Source organism: Capsicum annuum, chromosome 1, assembly GCF_002878395.1.
Source record: "Capsicum annuum cultivar UCD-10X-F1 chromosome 1, UCD10Xv1.1, whole genome shotgun sequence".
NCBI classification, from domain to species: Eukaryota; Viridiplantae; Streptophyta; class Magnoliopsida; order Solanales; family Solanaceae; genus Capsicum; species Capsicum annuum.
In genome coordinates, this window is record NC_061111.1 from 6375939 (window position 1) to 6403714 (window position 27776).

At 31.5% G+C, this 27776-nt stretch overlaps 2 protein-coding genes and 1 non-coding gene across 3 annotated transcripts; all 3 read left to right on the forward strand.

Moving 5' to 3' along the window:
• Nucleotides 1-837: 837 nt before the first annotated feature.
• On the forward strand, nucleotides 838-918 carry TRNAL-AAG. Its single transcript has one exon. It is a non-coding gene; the product is annotated as a tRNA-Leu (tRNA).
• A 1961-nt stretch (nucleotides 919-2879) lies between these two features.
• LOC107866232 (molybdenum cofactor sulfurase) lies at nucleotides 2880-5355 on the forward strand. The gene has a single exon (XM_016712383.2). It carries the CDS (start codon nucleotides 3330-3332, stop codon nucleotides 5166-5168), a length of 1839 nt encoding a protein of 612 aa, XP_016567869.2. The 5' UTR covers nucleotides 2880-3329; the 3' UTR covers nucleotides 5169-5355.
• A 9001-nt stretch (nucleotides 5356-14356) lies between these two features.
• On the forward strand, nucleotides 14357-18946 carry LOC107866243 (hydroxymethylglutaryl-CoA synthase). The gene is made up of 12 exons (XM_016712393.2): nucleotides 14357-14626; nucleotides 15264-15370; nucleotides 15753-15885; nucleotides 16335-16478; nucleotides 16600-16758; nucleotides 17154-17227; nucleotides 17310-17385; nucleotides 17491-17546; nucleotides 17634-17721; nucleotides 17873-18013; nucleotides 18167-18316; nucleotides 18477-18946. Exons 1-12 carry the CDS (start codon nucleotides 14555-14557, stop codon nucleotides 18663-18665), a joined length of 1389 nt encoding a protein of 462 aa, XP_016567879.1. The 5' UTR covers nucleotides 14357-14554; the 3' UTR covers nucleotides 18666-18946.
• The last annotated feature ends 8830 nt before the right edge of the window (nucleotides 18947-27776 follow it).

A 27776-nucleotide genomic window follows, 5' to 3' on the forward strand; every position in this document is an offset into this window, starting at 1 on the left:
GAGTACTTGTCTTCTTCGATTCTTATCATCTGGTAATTTTAAACAATTTTTATATGCATGAATCATGTAAATATTTTTTTGACTCATTACTCCATTCATTTCAATTTATGCAGCTTTGATTCGGAGCACGAAGGTCAAACTAATTAACTCGAAATTATAACATAAAAAGTATTATAGTCACGATAGTACTTAACAATTCAAACTATTTAAAAATTACTCATTTCATTTGGATATGCATGAGAACCTTTCTTGTTTTTTCCTAAACCTATGCAGTTGATCAATTCTAAGTTCATGGAGCTTTGGCTTTGGAGTTGTTTTAATTGCTAGTTGGAAAATCATTTTACCACCTACAAATATTTGATAATTCTCAGACAAGTTGTTTGAATTACCTAATTAAAGCTAACAGTGCATATACACGATCATAATTGCATGTATATGTGGAAATATGTATATGATAATCAGGCTAGTACCAACAAGGGTTGTGGTGAGATAATTGAAATTTCTCCGGTGTTAATCAGAGGTCTCGAGATGGTAATCGTGGAAATTTCCATCTATTTCGCCATAAGTTGGCAACAGTGGCGGACTTGGGATCCCTTGATTTATATGGAGTCAATTCGCCTCCTTAATATTTATTTAAAAATATTTAAATATATGTATTTGAATTCAAGCTCAAAGTATATGCGATGGTTATTAGGTGGACCTCTCTAAGTAAGTGTGACAGTTTAAATTCAATGTCCATCAAATTATTTACCCTTCTTTTTTATTTTTTCAAAATTTAAATTAGTGTCAGGAAATTATGTAGGTAATTTTTTGTATTTTGTTAATATATTAGCATCTGTTGAGATGGCCGAGTTGGTCTAAGGCGCCAGATTAAGGTTCTGGTCCGAAAGGGCGTGGGTTCAAATCCCACTCTCAACATTTCATTTTTTTACGGTGAAAAATATAGTTTCTATACAGTTTTCTTCTTCTTTGAGTCGAGGTTTTTTCGGAAACAAACTCTCTACCTCTCCGAAGTATAGTGGTGAGGTATGCGTACACTCTATCCTTCCTCAACCTCATGACTTATGGATTTCACTAAATATGTTATCGTATTTTACCATTCAATTTTATTTTTTTCATTTAGATTTTTCTGTTTGAATAATTTGCCAATCAATTAATTTGTTACCACATTTTTCATTGTCAATGACTCAATTTCTACTTCAAGCTCACTACACACCAAATGGGAGTTAACTTCTTGTTGACTATATGCATGCATCATAGACTTGGGAGAGATTGATAGCTTTACATGACCCCATTGATCTGTTATGCAAAACACTACTAGCTAGTTGACCAAGTCTACTCAAAATTTATGGAAAATAGAAATTTCTCTTTTCACATGGTATATCCAAAAGAAAGTGTTAAAGGCCTCGAGGCAAAACGCATCTTGCGTACACATAGAGTTAGAAGAAGTATTGTATTCCAAGGGAATGTATTGATATAGGCAGCCTCTCTCTTGCACTGTGACTCCATGTGACGACTTCCTTTTCGATCTTCTGATTCGATTACCGTTTCAATTAAGTAAGAATCTTTAAATTTCTTATAATTCATCTTTGTCAAGTTTCCAGTGAAATAGGATCGTCCTACACTAAAAAAAAAACCACTCATCGGCCATCAGTTATTAGTTTGATGATGCACCTTCCCCTGCCTCCTCTATACGCAACATAAGCACATGAAGTACTAAAGGAATTAGGTAGTATTAATTTGGAGACGCAAACATATCAATGGTTATATATTCTACTATCCAAATTCATGGTGTAATTAAGACAGTTTTATTATTGCTCCAAAACTCCATTATTAATTTATAATGAGTTTTGTAATTTTAAAATACCAGTTAGATGCTACAACTCACACCTAGCTGTGTATATGTACAAAATATTTCTTGTATTGATCAAGTCATCCAACTCTTATATACCTAGAAGTACTAGAAAACTTGACATAGTATCAACCGCCCAAACGGCAAAAATGAAAAATACAGCTATATATCTATCTAAATTGTACGTATCATTTTATAATTTTAATAATAAAACTTGATCACATTTATTTTGAATCACTATTCACTAGCACTTGATCCTAAACTAGCCTATGACTGTTCTTCAGAAACTTCTATACAACTAAATTGACCAAAGACAATTATATTTTTTTTTATCAGAAAATGTTATAAAATGACATTATTGGTGGGGATAAATGTACTATGGTGAATGAAAGCAACTAGACTCCACATAATTTTGGAAAATTTTGAACCAAAATTTATGAAAACTGACGACGTTATTAAGCAATAGGTCCAAAAGTTCATTAAGAAAAATGCAAAACATTCTATTGAAATTTCTATGAAATAGATTGATAGTGCCGGCCACTACTAAAGGCATAAGTAAATCATCCTTCTCTACTTGTTTTTTTGCTCTTTTTGCATCTGATAAGTAACGTTTCCAGCTAAAATTTCCAAGCTACTCCACACCAGGGGCGGACGTAGATTACAAGTTACGGGTTCATCTGAATCTAATAGTTTTGACTCGAATGGACGTGTTAAAAAAAAATTCACTAAAGAAGTATAAATAATTGATTTGATGGACCCTATAAGTCAAATGAGTTTTGGTAGAATCTTGAACATGAATACATAAAGTTTAAATCTTGAATTTGCCTATATTTTCAGGAGTGGATCCCGCAATTCAATAGCTTTGGCTCAAACCTAGTATTTGTATTAAAATTACTTTTTGTATATATAAAAATCATCTATCCAGAATTACCATTCAAAACTCATAAACTAAATATTTTGTCTCCGCCTCGGTGACTGTTCCACACTATTGGATGCTAATATTATCATAAGATTGTTTTGATGGTAATTTTGAGGTATATATCCATCAAGATTATGATTAATCGGCAGGACTAAAGACCCTTTCAAGTGTTTAATCAGAAAATTAATGATTTGTGTATTGGCTATTCACAGAAAGACCAAGTCCTATGAGGAACACATGTGAGGACATTGTAAGTTTGAGATATAAATGCTCAAATCATATCTATAAAGTATTACTCTCTCCAGCCCAATTTAATTTATGTGTCTTGCTTTTCTTTTTGGTCGGTCTTGGTGTCTCTTTTTATATTTAGTAAGTTTTCTAATTTCAACATTCTACGAGACATGTTTAAAATCATAAAATTCAAAAGTCAAATTAGGACACTGAAATTGGGCCAGAAGGAGCAACTGTTTTCCCTCTTAGACTTGTCTAAATAACTCAACTTAGTTCAACATTTCAACTCCTGCAGGCTGCAGCAACCAAAAAAAGCCTAAATCAAGAATGCAATCACCTTGTTTCAAGTGTGTTTGCTGCCAGAATTCCCAAGAAAACAAAACTCACACCTCTAAAATCAGCACAATCATCACTTGCCACCGCGAATTCGTCGATGCAGTGGCTTCATCCATCCAGCCAAATTCTCATTTCACTAACCATGAGTGCCTCCCTTCTTGTGGAGAACTGTTTGCCAGCTTGAAAGATGCATATCCACACTACAGCCAGACTAATCTTGCTGATGAAATTCGAGCACACGAATACCATCACCTTTCTCTTTCGAAACATGTTTGTCTTGATTACATTGGCAATGGTCTTTTTTCTTACTATCAACAACAAGGTAAATATCATCCAACAGACGATTCAATCGCGTCATCATCATCAGCTCCACCTCCTCCTACTCTACAATTAGCTTCTCTCAACGAGCCTTTCTTTAACATTTCGTATAAATCAGTGAGTCTGAGTACTCAGTTGCTATATGGAGGCCAAGAATCAGACTTAGAATGTAAAATGAGGCAAAGGATTATGAAATACATGAATATTTCTAAGTATGAATATTCCATGGTCTTTACAGCTAACCAATCTTGTGCTTTTAAGCTTTTGGCAGACTCTTATCCCTTTGAGTCTAATCACAACCTTGTCACTGTTTACGACCACGAAAATGAAGCAGTGGAAGGGATGATCAACAGCGCTAAGACGAGAGGCTCTAGAGTAGTATCAGCAGAGTTTACATGGCCAAATTTGAGAATCAATTCAAGAAAACTGCGAAAGACACTTGGCGTCAAGAAGAAGAAGAGGGGGTTGTTTGTTTTCCCCCTTCAGTCGAAAGTAACAGGCGTGAAATATTCTTATCAGTGGATGAATATTGCTCAAGAAAATGGCTGGCATGTCCTGTTTGATGCATCAGCATTGGGTCCTAAGGACATGGAAACATTAGGCCTATCGATCTTTCAGCCTGATTTTCTTATTTGCAATTTCTACAAAGTGTTTGGTGAGAACCCATCGGGTTTTTGCTGTCTGTTCGTGAAAAATTCAAGCATATCGCAGCTCAACAAATCATCTACTAGTTTGGGCATCATCAGTCTTGTTCCAGTTGACGCAAAATCATTTGAAGACAAGTACGCCTCCTCTTCCTCATCGTCTTCAACTTCATCAGAATCTGATCAAGAAAACTCCGCTGAATTTCAAGAAATCAAACAAGTGTCTGATCAAGAACCGAAGAAAATAACTACATTGTTCGAAGTACTAAACTGGGGTAACAAATCCAACATGAATAGATCCAAGAAAGTTGAATCAAACACAAGTACGCGTTCTGATGAATTGGAATGTAGAGGCTTGGACAATGCTGACAAATTAGGCCTAATACTAACAAGCACCAGAGCAAGGTACCTTACAAACTGGCTGATAAACGCGCTAACGCGCCTTCAACATCCTCATGCTGAAGATATTCATCATCCTTTAGTTAAAATACATGGACCAAAGATACATTTCAGTAGAGGACCAGCTGTGGCATTCAATGTATTTGATTGGAAAGGCCAAAAGATTGATCCAACACTAGTACAGAAGCTCGCGGATCGAAACAACATATCACTTTCTTGTGCATTTTTGCAACACATATGGTTTTCAAAAATGTATGACGATGAAAAAAAGACAATATTGGAGACACTAAAAAGTAGTGATCATAAGAAGTGTGGTGTATCAGTGATTACTGTTTCAATTGGGATGATGACAAATTTTGAAGATTTGTACAGGTTATGGAGTTTTATAGCTAGATTTTTGGATGCTGATTTTGTTGAAAAAGAAAGATGGAGATACAAGGCACTTAACCAAACAACTATTGAGGTGTAGATTGAATTTTTATTCTTTATTTTTATTTTTTGATGGAATTACTACATGGATTCTTTCATCTTCTTTTTCCCTATATAGTGATTTCCGTATGTCTGCACTGTTTTTTCTTGAGTCAAGGGTCTATCGGAAACAACCTCTCTAACGGTCAAGGGGAAGGTGTTCATATATACTCCATTTTGTGGGGCTACATCGGGTATGTTGTTGTTGTTGTTATAGTGATTTTTGTGAGCTCAATAGTGTTTAGAGGCATCGATCATCAGCCATTTCCTCGCGAACTATGTTGCGTGGCTCTCCAACAATGGTATCTTGTGTTTGATCGACCAAAAGGTGCACTATATATTTTGAAGGATCCGAGATGCATCCGATGATATTTCTGAAGAGTCCTAACGACATAGGTTGATCTATATAGACATTTTTATCCGTTCCTTTCTTGCTCGTTATTTCTCTTGAAACAATCAAAATGCAATTTAATCTATCATCGAATCGCTAAACTCTAATGAAATTGCCCATGATGGGATAGTAGAAGTGTTGAAACTGAAAACAGAAAAAGGTCATCTATACCCCAACTATTGGAAATGATAGTATGTAAATATCCTCCGTTGTACTTTTGAGTTATTTGTACCCTTGTCGTCTAACTTTGTGTATGTATATACGCCCAAACTGTTGAAAATGGTTGGCGCCACGTGTTCTCATCCTTAAGCAGTTAACCCATTTCCTCTTAGCAATTTCTCCCCTGGCCTGCCACAGGAACGTTTTGTGGTTGGAGTTGGAAGCGAGTTTTGCCCACGCTTATTTCTTCGCAAACTAAAAACCAATGCAGTCACAGAACATTTCCTCAGGATGAGGACACGTGGGCGAAACTCAATTCCAACTCTGGCCGTAGAACATTTCGTCGGCAGACCAGGGGATAAATTACTAATGAAATGAGTTAGTTTCTTTAGGATGAGGGCACCTGGTGTGCGTCATCTAACTGAAGGGTATATATGTATCATTTTCAATAGTTCGAGGATATATATGTACCCAAAGTTAGACGGCAAGGGTAACTCAAAAGTATAACGGATGGTATTTACGTACCATTTTCAATAATTCGGGGTATATATATGACCTTTTTCCCAACTGAAAATAAACTAGATTCTAATATAACTTAACCAAAAATATAATGATCATTAGATATTTTCTCTAACTTTTTGTGAAATTATAACTCTCTCAAAATATGAGGAGATTTGATGAGGAAAATTCCAGCTTGGGTAGCCCAATAGTGTCCATATGTAACAAAATATGGGCTGTTCTATGAGCTAAGCCCACTGGTTTTTTGTACCCATAACATTGGTTTGGACATATTGAACTTTCAAGTCCATTATATATCATCAATCAACAATTCATCATCAAGACTCAAAGATTAATAAACTATTGAAATACTAGATTACAAGTAATGATTCCTATTAATTAAATTAAAATAACAAAGCTAATGTTTGTTCATGTTTGATATATAGTACAAAACAGACACGTTGTACACCATGACCTCAATGGTTTTGGAACTTTATTTGATATTGTGCCTATGTTTCATTGGTTGTAACAAGTCATATCATATCACACACACTATGTATATATAGTGTAGTAATATTAATCACTCCTTTCAATTTCTTTATCTGATTTTAAAATTAAATAAAATAAAGACGACTGTTAAGTCATATGAACTTAAACTAAATATATGTAAAATATATCAAAATATCATTTAGCTTTATGGTTTTATGAATAGAGCTTGTTGTAAATATATTTATGTGTTTATGAATTCGAATAAAATTAATTGGAGCTAATTGATACTTAAAAATCCAGAATGATACTTACCCTTTAAAGTAAACTAATATTTCTAAGTAAAGAAAAATAATTAAGGGACTATCACATGCATTAGATGATAATTTAATTATTTGGACTTGTAAATCACAAATTATGACAAAACCATTAAAATATTCTAAGCTCAAAATTCGAATCATTGGAATCTTACCAACTCCTAAGCACAGAAATTGTCATCACTTCATAATATTGATCGCGACAGCTTTGCCACTTGTTTCAACCTTTTCACTGTTACTCTTATGTCCGTATTACTGAAATAGATGTCCAACATAGAATACTTATATAGTGAATAGTATTTAATACTAAGAGTAAAATAGATATAAATGGATAAATTATTTATTGATTTTTTAAACTAGATAAGTATTCTATGTTGGACATCTATTTCAGTAATACGGACAAGTAAAGATGAATGGATGACGTACTATTTTTACGAAATGAAATAGAATGATAAAGAGCTGAATTTCAGTGAATCGTGATAATTTTGCCACTTGCATATGAAATTTTCAACTCTACCACCATCGATCACAGAATCGAAATTTTTACTAAGAAACTTCCAAATATAAAAAAATACACATTGAGAATTAAAGAGATTTAATATTGTTATATATATATATATATATACACGCAAGGGTAGAGTCAGCCCATTGACAGGGGGTTTCAAATCCCCTCGAAGGAAAAATATATCATTTATACATAATTAATAAAATTATTTTTTATGTATTTATAATAGGTGTTTTGAACCCCCTTCAACTAGATTTTCTTCAAATATTGAACCGCGTGAGTTGAAATCTTGATTCTGCTTCTATATATACGTAAAAATAATAATTTTGACTTTATATATATACACCATATACGGAAAAGAATAATTTTGGTTATTATAAATTTTAAAGTATGCTCCTATTTATTGATGGCGTTACTAACTTGGAGCAAGCCGCCATGGCTTACTTAAAAGTCTCATAAACGTGATTTTCAGTTGGAAAAATTACTTCAAGTTGCATCCATGGCCCTTGCAATTTTGGCTTTGAATGTATAAATATATATATATATATACTAAAAGTTGGTGAAAGAAAAAAAATAACAAATTGAGGACTTCATTTATCACAATGCAAGCAGAGGCGGAGCCAGCCTTCTTTAGGGGTTCGTCCGAATCCCCATCGACGGAAAAATATACTATTTATACATGATTAAAATTATCTTTTATGTGGTTATACAGGTGTGGAACCCCCTTCGATTTAATTTTCTTATTTGAAATCCTGGCTCCGCCTGTAAATGCAAGTTGGATCTTTAAAATATTCCATTTTGTCAAATCTTCACTTCTATTATTACATCCAATTATCTAAAAGGTTAATAGATCATGACAAATAATATGTTATATGTGCGATTTAATTCCCTCTTAGAGCTTGTGATAAAAAGTCATGCAATCTCAAACTTTTACATACAACAACAGCAATATAGTAACAAATAATCATGTGAAAAAACATAAACGTCTATTAGTAGAAGATTTTCTGAATGAATTTCGTCAATGTCAATCTACTCAGAGTGAATCGAATCGACCCTCGAAAGAATAAAATAACATTTAAACATATTATTATGCGAAATAAATCGTTAAAGTAAGCTCATTAGATGGAAAATTCAGAATACAATAACGACAATTCCATGTTCTGGCCTCATCAGCTTTGGCGGAGTTAAAATTCTTATAAAGGAGTTTTAATATATATATAAAATAAAATATTATTAAAAAGTTAAATAAATTCAACACTTATTATACATATATAAGAATTTTTCTTTTATTATAAAAAAATATACATAAATATCAGATGAACCCATCGCGCCTACCCGACGCCGGTTCATCTGGTCCCAGTAACTAACATGTCTTGTTTTACTAGTTGTATTATCAGCATATCTAGATTTTTCAAAAATAGGGTCAGTTTTGGCTGTCAGCAATATTGGCATCCAAACTAGAAAACTCCAGTAATAATTCTCTTTTTAAAAAGAAAAAAAAAAAAAAATCTCTCGTCAAATTTGGTGTTTTCAAAAGTCATGACACAATGAAATCATGGCACAAATTTTATTTTTATTTTTTTCTTCGTGTCGATATTTTCAATGAAATTTGATTATATTTAAATTTGTGTTAGAAAATTGCACGGTAAAGTGTTTCTACCAAATGCAATTCCAATTCTTATATAAGGAAGTATTTTTATTTTTTCCTTTGTGTCGATATTTTTAATAAAATTCGATTGATAAAGTATTTTTATCAAATGCAATTGTAATTCTTACATAGGGGAATTCCAACTCGTTACATATGTTCAAAATTAAAAATACTTAAAAGCTCCAACACAATTCTAATAGTTGTGGCACAATTAATTATATAAAATAACCATTGCATTTCTTTCTTGCTTGCTTTAAATTCCTTGTATTTTTCTTCTTCCATTCATAAATATATTTGGTTAACTAGTAAATATATATTTATCGGTAAAATAGATCATTGAAGTATATGATCATCTAATAATTTAAAAGGTTAAAATGTTAGCGATAATAAACTTTTATTAATTTATGTTTTTAACATAGCCGCAAACACGGAGTAATAGTTAATTTAGTTAATCGGTAATAAGATTCGACCTTAAATTTTTATATCGCTTTCTTTTATCCTGTATGAACTGTGTGACGGTCTTATTCTAAACTTTAAATGATAAGACAATATACATTTTAATTTACTTAATATTGTTGAATCATTTAATTATTTTACCCCAATAACCTATAGGAAAAAAAAAACAACCAAAAAAAAAACTCAAATTCAAGGACTCTAGTAGAGCATATAAATAATGAGTAGTAGACCATAGAAGAATGTTGCAGCAGAACATATTGCTTAATTATAATATTTCCTTAATTACTATTTTCACTTTTACAATATTACAACTTCCTTTTACCCATAATTGATTCTACTAAAAAGGCTCAAAAATATCTCTGACTTATCTGAAATAGCTTAAAAATACCCCTCGTTAGATTTTTGGCTCAAAAATATTCCTCCGTTAAATATTTGGCTCAAAAATACCCCTTTCTCTAACGAAATTCGGAAAAGGATAAAAAATACCCCTGAACTATCTAAAATGGCTCAAAAATATCCCTATGTTAAATATTTGGATCAAAAATACCCCTCCCTCTAACGAAATTCCATCAAACATGCCAACTAAATAAAAAAAAAACAAGTGACTATGCCACATTACCATCCACATATAAAATATTAATATTTTTTAATGTATAACATTCCTTTCTTCTTTATTTTATTTTTGTTTTTGAGGGGCTTAAGAACTTGGTTTAATAAATGGAGTAATAATAATGTCAAATAAAGATAAAATATATTGGGGTCTCATATATATATTCTTTTATATTAGAAGCAAATTTGTCCCCAAAATGAATAATACCCACTTAATAATTTTTCAGAATAATAAACATCCAAATCAATTTTAGAACCCAAAACATGCAATTTAATTATAATAGTTATAAATTAAAAAGAAAATTATATGTTTGCTCCATTCTTTCTTTAGTACTTTTCTAGCTCTTTTAATTTATTTCAAAATAACTAATTTTAGAAAAATCAAGAAGGCATTAATTGTTTTGTTTCAGAATTATCCACATGTAATATGTATTGAATAAACTTATTTACATTTAAAAAGGGATTACTTCTAACTATTTTTGTAAACAAAAAAAGTAAGTATGTAATTAAAATCCCAAACTTGCTAGATGTCAGCTATTATTGGATAAGCAAGAACTCCCTCAATTCTCTTTTATCTATTCATTATATTAAAAATAAAATTTTACTTTTGATATATTAAGAAAAAAAAATTATTTTTTATATTTTTTTAAGCATAAATTATTTATTTTTAAGATCTAATATTAAATATTAATTAATAGAGATAATATTTTTTTTAATATCCTACCAAATTTAAATTTGACAAAGTAAAAGTGAAGGTGCAGTAATTATCAGAAATGATGTTATATGAGCAGATTATGTAGTCACAAAACACTAAGCTAAAAATGATAGTACCATTTTTTGACATGACATATACTGGCAAAGTACGAAAAAAAGTGAGAAAATCACATAGACAAATTGCTAGAACTTACAAAATAAATATAATAATTGTATTTTGTAGTTTTTTTTTTTTCAGATTAATTTAATTAAATTAAATAAGGAGTGTCTCAACAGTGAAAACATCACAACTGCAATCATAATTAACGCATTTAAGAACTTCTAAAGTTTTATTCGTTCCCCTTATTTTTTTATAATAAGCTGCTCCATGCAATTAAAGAGTCAGGAAAGTAGTTAGGGGTCTACTTGATTTAATATTAGATTATCCCATAACGGTACTTGTCATTCGTTATAACTACAATAAATACTTTCGCCTCAAATAGGTATGCTCATAAATCCAATATATATATATATATGTGTCACACCTTTTTTTCGCCCGAAGGTCGGTCGATTCGAAGGGTTTTTTCAATTAAAGTGACGGTTTTGAATAAAGATTATTTTATTTTACAGAGTCGCCACTTGGAATCGAGTTTTGGTGTTCCAAATCACCTTTTTGAATCCTTAGTCAAAAGAAAATGACTACTTATTATGATCTACGAAAACAGAAGATCGGGTAAGAAATTCTGTTGACCGAGGCCCAAGGGGAAGGTGCGAGGCACCTCTCAAGTCCCGTGGTTCTATCACGGTCGCTTTAATTGATTTATCTTGACTAAAACTATTTTGACAGATTATATTAGTAGGCCCTAAAATTGCTCATTTTAATGTACCGAGAATATCTGTCTATACCTCTCGCATTAAGCAGATATAAATTAATTTTAGAAAATCTTTGCCAAGATGCATAACTGCATCCTTGAATTATTTTTAAACGTCTCAGGAAGATGCGTACGTCGCATTCTTAATCGAGACCAATTTATTAAACATGCCTAAAGCTTATCTAGTGTTAAAGGCATTTGATTAGTCTATCCGAAACTCGTAACAAATTTTTTCTATTTAAAATGCTATTAATATTAACAAAATTTGTTTAAAGCGATCAATTAGTTTAACAAATAATTATTGCACTTTATTAGTAACAATAAAATAAAATTAATAATAAAATAAAATAAAATAATAAAAAATAAATAATAATAACAAAATAAAATAAATAAAAATATATATACGAAGCTACCATATTGTAATAATCTTGATTCCCTAATTTTATTTTCTAAATAAATAATTAAAAATAAAAAATTAATTAATTAAAATCAACTAAAAATTCGTTTAAACAATTGAAATCAAAGACGAACAAAAATCATATTAAATAAGAAATTTCAGGATCCATAAAATAATTAAATAAACAAACATTTTTAATTTAAAAATACTAGTCAAAATTTCAACTTTACTAGTAAGCAAAGTTTTATCTGACACAAATATTATAACTAATTAACAAATAAAGTAAAGATTTCACACTTTAAATAAAGGTGCATGAGAATTAAATTTTATCCCCTACAAGTCAATTTCAACTCAAATATTAGTCTCCCTACTATTTTTTCTTTTGCTGTTTTTTTTTTTTTTTTTTTCCCTTTGTTCATATTTTTAAACATAGCAATATCTCATACCGTAAAAAATATCCAACACACATATAATTATTTCAAAATTGAATAATATAACACAGAAAATTCACACTATCAATCAACTACACATGGGAAATAATAAACATTTTCATTCATAGTTCATAATTAAATTTATAAAATGAATGATACATAATTGAATAAAACCTGTGATGAAGTTAGAAATTGTCACTGAAAACTTAAATGGAGACCGAACTTGATTCTCTCCTTTTATTTTTCTGTATTTTTGCTTTTTTCTCTCACTTTTCCTTTTGATGTTTTTTCTTGGTTTTTTTAATACAGTTGTTGTCTGATTCAGCATCTGTAGGAATAAAATAGTACGTAAGTTTTTTTTTTTCTCTGGTTTTTTCTCTCTCTGATTATTTGATATCCAACGTTATAGTGTGTAAAAAGTAAGTTGAAAAATCTGAGAGAGTCCTTAAATAGGAGGATTTTGGGAGGAACAACTTTTTTTTTCTGGGGGAGTAGTTTATCAACAGATAAGGGGGAGGGGATATTTTAAATTTTGAAATATAATAATAATTATTTTTTCTTCTTCTTTCTTTCTAAATAGAAGACAATAATAATAAAATAATAATAGTAATAAATATAATAATAACTAGTTAAATTATGTTTAAGAAAAATACAATAAAATTTATAAATAGTCAAAATAAATAAAATAATATTAAAACTACTAATTTGTTTATTACAATTTTAGAAAAAAAATATTTTAAATTTTTTATATTATTTTTAAAATTAGAATAAAATATTAACAAAATATATCAAAATTAACTTTATTTAATTATTTACTTTTTAACTAAAATCTTAAAATAAAATAAGAATTAAAATAATATCGAACCAAATATAAATATTTAATATCAAAAAATATATATATTAAATTTGGAAAGGATTAAAATCACGTGTCTACACTATACACACGCACACAACAGGTGATATTTTAGATTTTCAAGAGTTTGAATTTCAAGTCCTAGTTACTTTGTCATGAGGCAATTTGATGCGCAAAGATGTAAATATTAATAGTTAATTTTATACCTCAATTCATAAAATTTAAATTATGTAAATTATTTTACTATTGATACAAGGTTTCCATCAATATTAAATTTAGAAATTAATTTATTTTGTAATAAAAAATCCTAACTTCATAACATATACTCCATCCATAAATGTCATCTTCTAAGATTAGAAAATAACTTAACTTTAAAATTCTTTTTTATACTTAAAAAAAATAATATATAGCCACACAAATAAGTAAAAAAAAAATAAAAATCTTAAATTTAATATCTAATCAAAATATATAAATAAATTGAAACAAAAAGATAATAAGATAAGCTAACCGATTATTCCACGTCTAAATGTTGGAATGTAGTGTTAACTTTCTAAAAATAGATCAATTAAAACAACTACTAGTAATTATTCTTATCTTATTTCATCTATCTATTTTTATTTGGACATTATATTAAAAATAAATATTCAATAATATTTATTCACTTTCAAAAATTAATTAGCAATTTACCATTTCTATATGTTTTATCATATTATTAAATATGATCCATTATTATTATTATTATTATTATTATTATTAAAGTATTGGATTTATTACATTCTTGGATATAGTTTAGAATTTCTAATTTCATTTAATATTTTTTTTTGTTTAAAAAAATGAAAAAATTTAAATTGTTTGGGTCATCACGAGTATAAATATGTATGTTAACGAAAACATGGAAAAGCCACACTTATATTTCTTTCTTCTTTCTCGAATCACTCTCTTTCTCTCTCTCTCTCTCTCTCTCTCCCTCTCTCCCTCCGCTCTTCTAGGATTTCCTCGCCGGAGGACCAGATTAACGCCGGCGCCGGTCAGGTGATTGACGGTAGAAGTTTAAGTTGGAACCAAATCGGAAATGTCTACTCAGCAGAAAAACGTTGGAATTCTCGCCATGGAGATTTATTTTCCTCCTACTTGTCTAAAGCAGGTAAATAAATTTGCAATATATGTTCATACTTGCAGATGTGCATCTAGAATTTACGATTGCTTTGTATATGTACAAGCCTCGGTGGACAGAGTTACCTGCTATTTGTTGTGACGGCTGGTCCGACGACACAACGGTTGATCAAAAAGAAAATGCTCTTTTATTAGGCTTTGTATTTCAGAAAAAGTTTTATATTAATTTTTGTTAGGAATTATTCTTTTACTTTCAAATAAAGTATGCATTATATAGAGAAAGTCATAATTGCTTTAAGATCTCATGATTTATGAATATGAGATTATAGATTTTAATTTATCACACTTGCATGTCCGTGTATTCTGCAATAATAAAAACACTAGGTGATTTCTTTCTATTGGAGCAGCCTAGCAGGTATCCGTAGAATTAGTTGAGATGCGAGCAAGCTGGCGCGGACACCACGGTTATAAAAATCAAAAAGAAAATATATTGTGAATATAGTTGTACATTTTACATAGTTTTGGTGCTTTGAAGCTTTTTTTTTTATATGATGTGACATTTAAACAACTTTGTAGATTTGAGGGAATAGATCTGCTAATTAAAATTTTCCAGCTTTAGGGTTATAATTTTTGTGGAATTTTAATCTATGTAAAATTGCAATGTTTAGGAAGAATTGGAGGCTCATGATGGAGCAAGCAAAGGTAAGTATACAATTGGTCTTGGACAAGATTGCATGGGCTTTTGCACTGAGGTTGAAGATGTTATATCAATGAGGTATGCAACTAACTTCAGTAGCTGTTAGCCTGTTACGTACTCCTCCGTTTCAATTGGTTTGTCTGGTTTTGACATGGCACGGAGTTTTAAAAAGTGAACTGTGATCTTAGACTCAAGATATGTAGAATGTACCAATATGTCATTTAATCTGGTGATCTTAAACATTTCACATGGAAAGTTGAAATAAGAGTGGCCAAAAAAGGAAAAGGGCATTCTTTTTGAAACAAACTAAAAAGGAAAGTAAAACAAACAAGAGAGTATCGATTTCAAACTAGTGAATCATCATTGCTCTGCTTCATATGGTCCGATTTCATTTCAGTACGTTATAATCCTGCAAATATTTGGCTGTTGTTTTTTCGTCTCATTGATTTTTCATCTTCAGTTTGACAGTGGTTACTTCCCTTCTGGAGAAGTATGCTATCGATCCAAAGCAAATCGGTCGGCTAGAAGTTGGAAGTGAAACTATTATTGATAAGAGCAAATCCATCAAGACATTCTTAATGCAAATATTTGAGGTATTAACTGTTGCCTTCTAGGAATGCTGATTAGTAAGTCGTCTGTTATGGAGCGTTCAAACATGTGGATAAGAGAGACTTTACTACTAACTTTTGCATGATGTACTAATGATTAGCTCAGAAATGGAAAAATAATTGCAGCCAATTATTATAAATTATTAAAGACACGGATTGTTCAAGTGGCTTATTCTGCGTGAAGTATGTCCTAGTTTCATCATGAGCCCCAAAGTTGTTTGCTGACTCTGTTTGTTACCTAGGTGAAAACAGCAGTAACTCCTCCAAAATGAGCTTAATATTTGCTTTGACATCTAACTTTGGAAAATAAAATGTTTGTAGCAGTAATTTTGCTGTTTGTCTTTCTTGACTTTCCTCTGAACTGCTAAAGCGTTACCTTGTGGCTATCTGATCATCAAAACTTATTGTTGTTCTTTACCATGTGAAACAAGCAGAAACATGGAAATACTGACATTGAAGGAGTTGACTCAACTAATGCCTGTTATGGGGGAACTGCTGCATTGTTCAACTGTGTAAATTGGGTGGAGAGCTCTTCATGGGATGGACGCTATGGTCTTGTAGTATGCACAGATAGCGCGGTATGATCATTATTTTCATGCATTCTACAACTTGAGTTTTGTCTATTGCTTTCTTATTAGATAAATAGACTGCACTGCCTGGGCCTTGCATGATCATTATTTTTCATGATTCTGTTCACAGGTCTATGCAGAGGGACCTGCTCGGCCTACTGGAGGAGCTGCAGCCATTGCTATGCTTGTAGGGCCTGATGCTCCTATAGTATTTGAAAGCAAGATCAGGGCTAGCCATATGTCACATGCCTATGATTTTTACAAGCCCATCCTTGACAGTGAATATCCAGTAATTTCCTTCAATCTCTGCTTGTCTTGTTGATCTTCATGTTTCACATGAATTTTTCGTAATGCTATTTTGACCAAAGCTTGGGTTAAATTTATTATTAATCTTTTGAGAGTAGTGTGCGTTGAGAGTGTTATTTCACAGAACTGATAGAATCTTTTGCAAGCTGCCAATTGCTGCCGATACCTTTGTTCTTAGAGAAATTGGATAAATGCACCCTTTGTTCTTAGAGAAATTGGATAAATGCATGATTTAGATATATCAGAAAGCAGTGTATCACATGACAATCTGTAAAGTTTTAGCATCTCTTATTAGTTCCTTATTATACCGGCATTCTTGACGCTTGCTGCATCTTCACTGTTGAAGCTAACTGTTTATGATGTTAATTGTTGATGCAGGTGGTGGATGGTAAGCTTTCACAGACCTGTTATCTCATGGCACTTGATACTTGCTATAAGATTTTATGCAACAAGTAAGTTTCCGATGCAACCTTATATTTTGAAATAGATTTCTTAGCTATCTTCTTTAAATGACCTTTTACTTCCATCGTTTAGATATGAGAAATTGGAAGGCAAGCAATTTTCAATGGTGGATGCAGCCTACTTTGTGTTCCATTCGCCATACAACAAGGTAGCTTTATGAGAGTCCCATACAGATTCATAATTTTCTTTTTCTATTTCTCCAAATAAGGGATTTAAACAGTTATCTGAATCTTTCTTTTTTTAAATCCTGCAGCTCGTGCAGAAGAGCTTTGGTCGATTAGTGTTTAATGACTTTCTAAGGAATACTAGGTGTGTTACAAATCCTCTGTTAGATTGGATTTTTTTCTTGTTTAAAGGAATTCTTTGAACTGATCATCCTCATTTCTGCATTCGCAGCTCTATTGACGAGTCTGCCAAAAAAATCTTGACCCCCTTTGAATCCTTAACCGGCGATGAAAGCTACCAGAGCCGTGATCTTGAGAAGGTTCACTTTCTTCCTGAAATGTTTTTCCTTTTCACCAGTGACTTCCTGCGATTGTCTTCCAGTACTTTGTCGGAAACAGTGAAAGTGAAGTCCTAAGTAAGATATATGTCTCCTGAGACTGAAAATGGAAACTTTTTTCATGCACATGCAGGCATCGCAGCAAGTTGCTAAACCGCTTTATGATGAGAAAGTACAACCTACCACATTGATACCAAAACAAGTTGGCAACATGTACACCGCATCTCTCTATGCTGCTTTTGCATCCCTCATTCACAATAAGCACAACACATTGGTAAATACAAGTTACTTTTCTTATTTTGTTCCTTAATGCTCAACACATTGGTAAATACAGGTTACTTTTGTTCGTTTATTTCTATTACTGTACTTGTTTCAGCACCATTGTCTACATGATTCTCCTGCTTTCTGAATCATTTTATTACCTCAGGCTGGTCAGCGGGTAATCATGTTCTCGTATGGTAGTGGATTGACTGCAACAATGTTTTCCCTAAAGTTTAACGAAGGTCGACATCCTTTTAGTTTGTCAAACATTGCAAGTGTGATGAATGTCGCAGAGAAGTTGAAATTGAGACATGAGGTATGCTAAATTTTGATCCTTGCAACTCAACGATGGATTTGGGGCTCCATCACTGACTTTATTTAAGCTTATTATAGCTATCCAAGTAGCTGTAGGTGAATATTACCATCTCTCTTTTTTCGTCATAACCCTGACTGATGTCAAATACCATTTTGTGCAGTTCACTCCTGAAAAATTCGTCGAAATAATGCAACTTATGGAGCACAGGTATGGTGCGAAGGACTTTGTAACCAGCAAAGATTGCAGCCTTCTCGCGCCAGGAACCTACTACCTAACAGAAGTTGATTCCAAGTACAGAAGATTTTACGTGAAGAAGGCTCCCGAGCATGGACAGGTCAATGGACACTAGGACACCGGATAAGGTCCTTACACGCTCTTTTAGTTATTATCAGCGTGTCGAAGAATAACTAGTGCTCCGGCAGATTTTATTGTTGTTACATGTAGTTTGTTTACCAGAGTAGATCCTATGCCTTTGTTCTATATCACTCGTCTGCACTTGTTTGTGAAATGATTGTAAGAAGTCATCAACCTAGTCTTTGATTGTAATTTATTAAGCAGGTTTTCTCACTTGTGCCTTAATAAAACTGATGTATTTATGATAAAAGATCATTTGAATGGGTGATTGTGAAATTTGTGGTGGTTCTTTAATAAAACTACTTTGCTTCCACCCTGATAAACCTTTGGAAAAAACAGTTCATGCAAACCTTATGCCCATTTTACCACACTAGCAGTATAATTGATGTTTAGTATTAGATATTGGAAAATGATTTGAAGGATACATAAGAGAAGAAAAGTCATCTTTTTCTTGATATTTCAAAGGTTATAAGGATAAATAAAATTTTATTTTAGGATTAAGTGACAAGTAATAATGAATAACAACAACCTGGTAAGTCCTTGTCCAAACAATTTACTATTACTTTAGTAAGTCCATGCCTCCTCCCCCTTAGTTGCACGTGGGGCTCTTTTGTCTCTGTCCTAGTTCTTTCTATATTTTTGTTTTTCTCTTTGGACTTTTGGTAGTTTTTTCTTCCGACGTGGGGCTCTTTGCCTTCGAGAGAAAAAAAGTCTATACTTTCTTGATTTCTGAAAAAAAAATGGAACATCCCCATATTGTTGCATCATTCCTGTGTCTGGGAGTCGAAAATTAGTTATAAATCATACAAAAGTGATGTCATTATTGTTTCTGAAAGTATTAACTTTCTGAAATTGATTGCTACGATTGCCATGGAATTGGATCTCGACGAAGTACGCAAAAAATTAAAGTGATTAAATTGAGTTTGAAAGAGAAACAGGGGTTGTACTTTGTATCGAAGGTAGTGTATATGATTCAATTGCGTTAACGGTCGTTGTAACAAAGGTATGATATAAGTGTTGTCTTTATTTGTTGATGGTTTAATGTATGATAATATGCTATCAGACGTTTTGAAAAAGTTCATGTTTTGAAGTTAGGTTCTGGTGGAAATTTAATCATAAAATTCTGAATGTATAACATATGATTATACATTCGAGCGAATGTATAATGAAACTGTGTCAGGCCCAATTTTTTTATTTTTACTGAAATTATGATTTGTAGAACTTTTGTATAATACAATGACTCGGTGAAAAAATTTGATGCAGATATGTACTGCACTGTCGTAACATAGACTGCAAGTGGGTGTTGAAGGCGTCTTGTATGAATCATTCGAAAATGTTTTTGATAAAAAGATTTGATTCGAGGCATACTTCCAGTCTTAGCGATAGAGTTGTTGAATAATTTGGTTGCGACAACAGATTTTGTGAGTGAATTTACAGCACCAAAACTAATTAATCACAAGAGAATACATACACCAGCGGACATAATTGAAGAGATGAAGGTTGTTTATGGAGTTGATATTAACTACACGAAAGTTTGACGCGCAAAAGAGAAGGTGATTGCGATGCTTAGAGATAGACCGGCAGATGGATATCGAAAAATGCCCCGTTATATCTATATGTTGGACCAAATGTATCCGGAATCGCACATTCGGATGCATAAGACATTAGATAATGAGTTTAAATACTTGTTTATTGCCTTACATCCCATGATAAGGGATTTTGAATTTTGTCGACCTGTTGTGGGTGTGTATATACTATGTAATTTGGCAACTATTATAGTAAATAATTGTTGAAACGTAATGTGTATTACACAATTATACATTAAACTTTCATATATAAGTAATGTATTGTAACACTCCGTATTCAAGTACATATATTGGCGTATTCAAGTACGTGTATTGGTCTTATTTATATGGAATTAATTTTATTTTATTTTATTTATACCGAAATTTGCCCGTCGATGGATCCATACGAAGGTTATTGAATAAGCTTTCCAACGATATAAAGATTTCCAAAAACAGATAGGTTTCGGATATAATCGAGCACGTTCGAAACTATAAAACGGTGGCCGGGATATTGGGAATAGTAAATGTGCAGGAAAATTTCCTGCACACAAACTACTGAGGTCAGCCATTTTTTTGGGTCAACTTTGAACGATCATAACTCCCTTAATATAATGAACTGGGAGAACTGCCACCTATGAAAAGAAAGATCTTTGAGTCTTCTTTCCAATGCAATTGGTTTCATCCAAATCCGACATCTGAGTAATGAGTTATACTCGCTTTACTTCATCCTCTCAAAATAGATTTTTAGGGTCAACTTCAAACGATCATAACTCCTTGTACAGGACGAACTGGGTGGTCTACTTTATATTAAATGAAAGCCCTTTGAATTATATTTACAACGATACTAATTTCACCCAAATCCGATATCGGAGCAAAGAGTTATGGTCGATTTACTTTAGCCTATCAAAACAGTCCACCATGGACAGATTCGGATTTACTTAAATTTTAAGGGAAATATGGTCATTTTCCATCACCTAATGGACGAAAAATTGGTCATTATATACATATACTTAGCCTCATATCCACCATTTATCATCCAAATTATTGAAGAATAAGAAACCCTAGCCTAAGTTCAACTCCAATTATCTTGTGATTCAACCGTAGAAAATCCAAATTGATTCCGTAGTTGTGTTCACCGTCTCGAGGGCTTCGAGAAGCACCCCTTATTTGTGCCAACAGGACTTCGAAATCAAAAGGGCCATTTTATGGCAATGATGTAAATTATGTTGGTGTTATTTATATGGATATGTATATATATATATGCATGTGAGCATAAGAAGTATGTTATTTGATTGTTGTTTGGAAATGATGTTGGATTATTCTTGTGCATAATTGGATTATGTTGAATTGTGAAGGGATTTGGTGTGATGATGTGGTATTGAAATGATGATTATATATATATATATATACACATAAACCGATTGTTCAAGTTGTTTTTTGGAATGCTTTGCAAATATTGGTTGTATGGAATTATGGAAGAGAATTGTGGTGTTGGGTTGCTAATACTAGATGCCAAACATTTCATTGTAGATAAGTGATTTGTAAAGGCGGAAAGTTGTGTTGAATTGGTATCCGAATCTACAACGAGGTATGTAAAGCATACTCTAACGATGTTCTTTGGCATGAAAACACCAATGTTCCATCAAGTAAGATTCCGAGGTTGTCCAAAAACATGTATTGTTCTACATTACCAACGAAGTTGTTTCCATTCTATAAAGTGTCAAAATGTTTCATTGATATACCGAAAGGCTCCTATTTCATTGTTGTGATATTGATGATTCCGAAACACATTGTTGATGTACCAATGAGTCTTTATTACATCGTTATTGTATAGAAAGTCTATTACTTGGTTCCTATTGATGTATCATTATTCCAAAGGTACTATATTGGCATGAACACTAATGTAATAATCTCAAAAGCTTTTGAACTAAGTTATTGGAAAGATCTCTTATGTGTGTTACTTGATATACGTGTGGGTGGTAGCTCAGGGGCTTAAGCCTAGCATGGGCCGATCCCGATATTTGATATGATTACAGTTGATATGTACTGGGGGCAACCCAATGGTCACAGTACAGTACAGTATTGATTATTGTTAGGTGGTTGGAGGTTCGGGAGGAGGAGGTAATAGCGAATGATAATTGTAAAGAATAAAATGAACGAATGTATACCGTTCCACAAATGTGTTTGAATTCAAGAACCCAATTCAGATTAATGATAATGTACATGATCCTAAAAGTGTTTATGAAGTGTGGTTCACTTCTATTATGATTTATTCACTTGCGTCTGATTTTCTTGATCCCCCATATCACATATGATTATTTACAGCTTTACATACTCAGTACATATTTCGTACTGACGTCCCTCACGGGGGACCTGCATTTCATGCTGCAGGCACAGGTGCTTCAGCTCATTCACAGCATAGATAGGAGCCAGGTCATACAGCTATTGTTAGTGAGCTCCAGTTTGCTTCGGAGCTTTCCGAGTCGGTCCCTTATGTTTTGTTATTGTACAGGAGTCATGTGTGGGCGGGGGTTTGTCCCGACCCTAGTTATGTTATGTATATCCTAGAGGCTTTGTAGACATAAGGAAGGGTAAAGTCATGGAAGTTTATATAGTGATGTTATATTTGTATATGTGGTGGCCCCGACGGCCAAGTATTATATATATATATATATATATATTTGTGCGTGTTGTGCTGATACAGGTAATTAGACCCTTCTATATACAACGAAGTGCTGTCCAAATTTTTGGTGACATGTATTGTTTTTTATTTAAACAATATAAGAAATGGCAAACTTATGTAACATAATTCGTGAAAATTTAAGTTGCCTTTTTCATTTTGTTTTATGTGTATGGTTATAGATTATACTTCCGTGTAAATGTATGATACATTCACAAAGTATTTAATATAAAAAATACATTAAAAGTATGTTAATAATATATGATATAGTGTTATAGTTTTTAAATATGTATGACGTTAAATATTTTCTTTATTTTCTATTAAGTCATGAACGTTTAACATGTATGATGTTATGTAATACATAAGTTTTAACGTATGAGACACTTGTTCAATGTATTATTAACTTATAACATAATTTACCTACAGCTAAAAATTCAACATGTTGATATACAATAACACATTATTTTGTAATTTAGTTTTATACGTTATATATAATAAAATGTAAGGCAAACTCAATAACTACTAAACTATATTAGTAACAGTACAATATAGTGTAAGTAATTGCAAAACATTTCTTCAGAAGATATGTATGTATAATAAAAATAAGGACATCCATAAAACGTGAATTAACATCCAAAAAGTAACATTGTAACCGTTTAACATAAAAAAATTAGTTGTTTCAATGATGACTATTATAAAAAAATTCTACTCTAAAGTAATAAGTGCACTTTCATCAATTGTTTGGAGATAACTATTCCTCGGTTGAGGAGGATCCTCATTATCACTCGTGTACCCTTCTTTTGCCTTTGTCATTCCGTAATGCCATAGTAATGAAGCATAGTATGCACATTGAGTTCCAGCATCAAACCCACATGAATGGACTTGTTGCCCTTCACTTAATATTTCTGCATAGGCAGACACAAAGACGCCACAGTCCCCGATTTAAAGAAAAAATGATGAAGTAACAGTCCGTTCAATAATTATAACAGTGTTATACATGTAAAAAAAAATCAAATTTACTTAAATGGTTCAATCGGTATTTCATGTCCTGAAAAAATAAAATCAGGCCCTAATTACACAACAGTTACACATGTGTGATGATAACTTATACATTTAAAAAAATAAATCAGATCATAATTAAACAACAGTTAGACATGTATAAGAGTAACTTATGCATTTAAATAATAAACTGCAATAATGTATAATGTCATAATACACAATTTCACCTTAGTTATGTATGGCCTATAAGCTTGTTAGATTGTATAATGTCACCTTTCAAAATAAGTGGTGTATAATGACTGATATATTATAACTTATACATTATAATGTAATATTTCATAATGTATAATATCACCCTATTAAGTGCAAAACTTTGGCTAAAGTAAGAATGTATAATGTCACCTTATACAATATTAAAAGTGCAAAACTTTGACCAAAGTAAGAATGTATAATGTCACCTTATACAATATTCAAACATTCACAACGTATAATTCCACTTATTACAATAACTGTCTCTTTTATGTACATCTTCTTATTGTACAATATAATTGAATATAAAGCAGAAGACTAATATTATACATTAATCGGATAAATAAAGTAATGGATAATCAAATAATATAAATGTATAATGTCAAATATGCTAGAAACAAAAACAACGAAAATATTTTGTTCTTGAGCATCTAACTGACTAAGTTCTAAACTAAAGTTAGGACGAGAATCCATTACCAAATTTGTACTATATTGATTAAACAATCACAACTATAAATAAGAAATTTAAAGATCTGACTTATATTATATGAAAAAAAAAACGGAAAAAATCAACTAACAAACTAGAACAGGATTGCAAAATAAAGTAATTTCATAAAAATCAACATGCAACCAAACAAGAATCCGAATAAGAATTATCAAATTTAAAACAAAAAATATAAAGATCTGACTTTTAATAATCGAAAAAAAATGAATTATCGAACTATCACACTGAAATGGATTTGTAAAAGCAATTAATTTCATAAAAAAAAAACATGCAACCAAAAATCGAACTAGGTTGTAATTTGGTAAAGTTGAAAAAAAAAACTAAAAATTAGTGAATAAAATCAGTAAGTTCAATAAATGTTTGATAACTTACAAATTGGTAACCTCTAAGTATACGATTGTTTGAATTTGAGCGTAAAAAAAGGTATTCAATAATGGAGGAACAATCGGTTGTTTAATGGAAGAAAAAGGAGAGCAAATATGGTTAAGAGAGAGAATGTTAAATGGGAGGAAAAAAGGAAGCAAATATGGGAAAGGGAAAGAGAGAAATAGTAAAGAATTATTTAATGGGAGAAAAAAAGGGAGCAAATATGGGAAAGAGAGAGAAAGTAAAGATACGGATCCTTATTTTTTTTTTTGAATGTATAAGAGGAATGAGAGAAGAAGTAAAAAAAATAAGGGATTTTAGTAATAATTTTGGGATTTATGTAATTACTTTATCAATATGGAATTTATTGTAATAATGTAAAGTTACCTTGTGTATATATGTAAATTTTAGTTACTTTTAATTGAATCGAATGTAAGTAAATGCAATGAATATTATAAAATGAAAACATCAATGACTCAAAGAAATTCTGGTCGTAAGTTTTGGAGCGTTGTGCGCGTTTTAAGGTAAACATTTTAAGTTGTTCAATTAAAAATATGTGTATGTTAACCTTGTTCCATATTTTGTTGTTTTAGGAAAATGGTGGATGTGATTATTTTTAGTGGATAGAAATTATGTCAATAAATGAAATGAACACCATTTATATTACAATTGAAGAGACCCACATTCGATGCTGATAAAGAATCATCATTCCAAATTTGAGTCTCCTCGAAAATTATATGACCGTTACCCATTATTGATATGGGATATCGACCAGTGATAAGAATAGAAAGTTCAGCATCATGTACTTCATTTTACTCCGAAAAAGACATGCAAGACATTCTTATTTGAGTGTCATTGAAAACACTTGAACTGTTATCACAAAAAGACTATATCTAACCAAACCACCTTCGTACAAAACTTCTCCATCCCAAAATAAACTAACTCTAACAATGTCACTCATTATTTTTAGCCTTATAGAGCTTTTAGTGAATAATGAAAGTTGCTCGTGATGAATGAGATAAAATGGTTAACGACAACACATATTTATAAGTGAAATTTTTTTATTGAAATGACAAATCTTTCACATTTTCAGGAATCTCTTCAGCAATTCACGTTACAAAAAAAAATATTTTCAGAAATCTATCAAATCCCTAAGCGAATCTCTTCAACAATTCACATGAAGTTTATAAAATGTAGTTTGCCCATTTTTGGGCAAACCATAATAACAAAATTTCACCCCAAATGGCTACAAACAAAGTTAGTTATAGTTTGCCTAAAATTGGGCAAACTGTCTGTTTGTATCCAAACTTAAAGTAGTGTCTGTTTTGACTCCTAAGGCTGAAAAAGTGTACTTTTTAGCTCTGAACTCTTTTTCTTTCGCTAAGACAAAGGTCACCTTTTTAATTGAAAGCCACCAAGTGAAAATGTATTTTAACTTGTGATTTTCTAATAGAGACAAAGACTAAGTGGTTTTTTTCATCTGTTCTAGTCTTAATAGACAAAATTACTATATTCAAGATATACGCAAGCTGGCCCGAGGCCAATTATTAAAAAAAATATATTTTAATATAATAGATAAGTAAAATGGGTGAAAAACACAATATTTTTAACTAGAGATTATGAGTTCTTATCGTTTTAGCAAATTGCTTAGCCCTGTTCATCTTCGATGAAAAAGTACTTGATCAGTAAGCTATTTATTACGTATTCGTTCAAGAGTGACTGCTTCTAAGCACCCTCTATTCATAGTGTCCTTTTAGGGAACTCTTTAAGATTTAAATTAATCAATTTCAAAGTGGATATTTTCAATTTTTTGTACTTGTCGCATTATACTTCTCTACATTCAAATCGTATGAACTTTGATTAACATTGCATTGTCTCGGATAGAGGCTCAGTGAAATAGACATGTATGTGAAGATGCGAACTACCTATATCTGGACAGAAAGACCCTATGAAGCTTCACTTTTCATAGGTTTGGCGTTGGGCCTTTCCTGCGTAGCTTAGGTGGAAGGCGAAGAAGGCCTCCTTTCGGGGTGGCCCGAGCCATATAAGAAGGATCGTAATTTTTAGCATTTTTCATATGGTTTTCAAACATTTAAATTTAAAATTTAAAATAATGAACTAATATAATTCAATTGAGCTTGAAAAATTAGTAAAATTGACTCTTATTAGAGAAATTTGACAATTAAAAAGAAACACATGGAGTATTAGATAATGAAATTACGGTTTTCCACTTTTTCTTGTCTATTATCTTAAAAATAGATGTCTACTTTTATTTGTTCAATATGAAAAATCAAGAATAATATATCACTTATTTCATAATTTAATTTTATTATTAATTAATTACAATCATTTTTCATATGTTTTCTCAAATATTAATTTCTCTTATAATTAAAATATAGTATATTAAAGCTTCCATTTTATTTATGGTTACCCATTCAAGTGTTAGTAGTAAACACTAAAAATGGAGGGAGGGAATGTAAAAACACCACTTGTTAATCCTTTTGTTAATCATTTCCTCATGTATATTTGGTAGTCCACTTGAACTTTCACTTGTTTAAGACCAATTCTTCTAATCCTCTTTCCCATTGCTTCAAATAATTGAAATTCAACTTTGTAATTAGTACTACTTAGTAATCCAAATCAAACATGCAAAGTTACACACACATTCATTCATATTTTTTCTCCCTTTACAAATTTCCTCAAAAAAATTTTTGGTCAAAGTTACAGTTGCAACAATTGGAA

Bases quoted from the DNA above. Each gene is read 5' to 3' on its own strand.
- LOC107866232 (XM_016712383.2), top strand. From the start codon at position 3,330: ATGCAATCACCTTGTTTCAAGTGTGTTTGCTGCCAGAATTCCCAAGAA.
- LOC107866243 (XM_016712393.2), top strand. From the start codon at position 14,555: ATGTCTACTCAGCAGAAAAACGTTGGAATTCTCGCCATGGAGATTTAT. The intron at 15,886-16,334 runs GTATTAACTGTT...TGAAACAAGCAG, and splicing joins TCTTAATGCAAATATTTGAG to AAACATGGAAATACTGACAT. The intron at 17,386-17,490 runs GTAGCTTTATGA...TAAATCCTGCAG, and splicing joins TCCATTCGCCATACAACAAG to CTCGTGCAGAAGAGCTTTGG.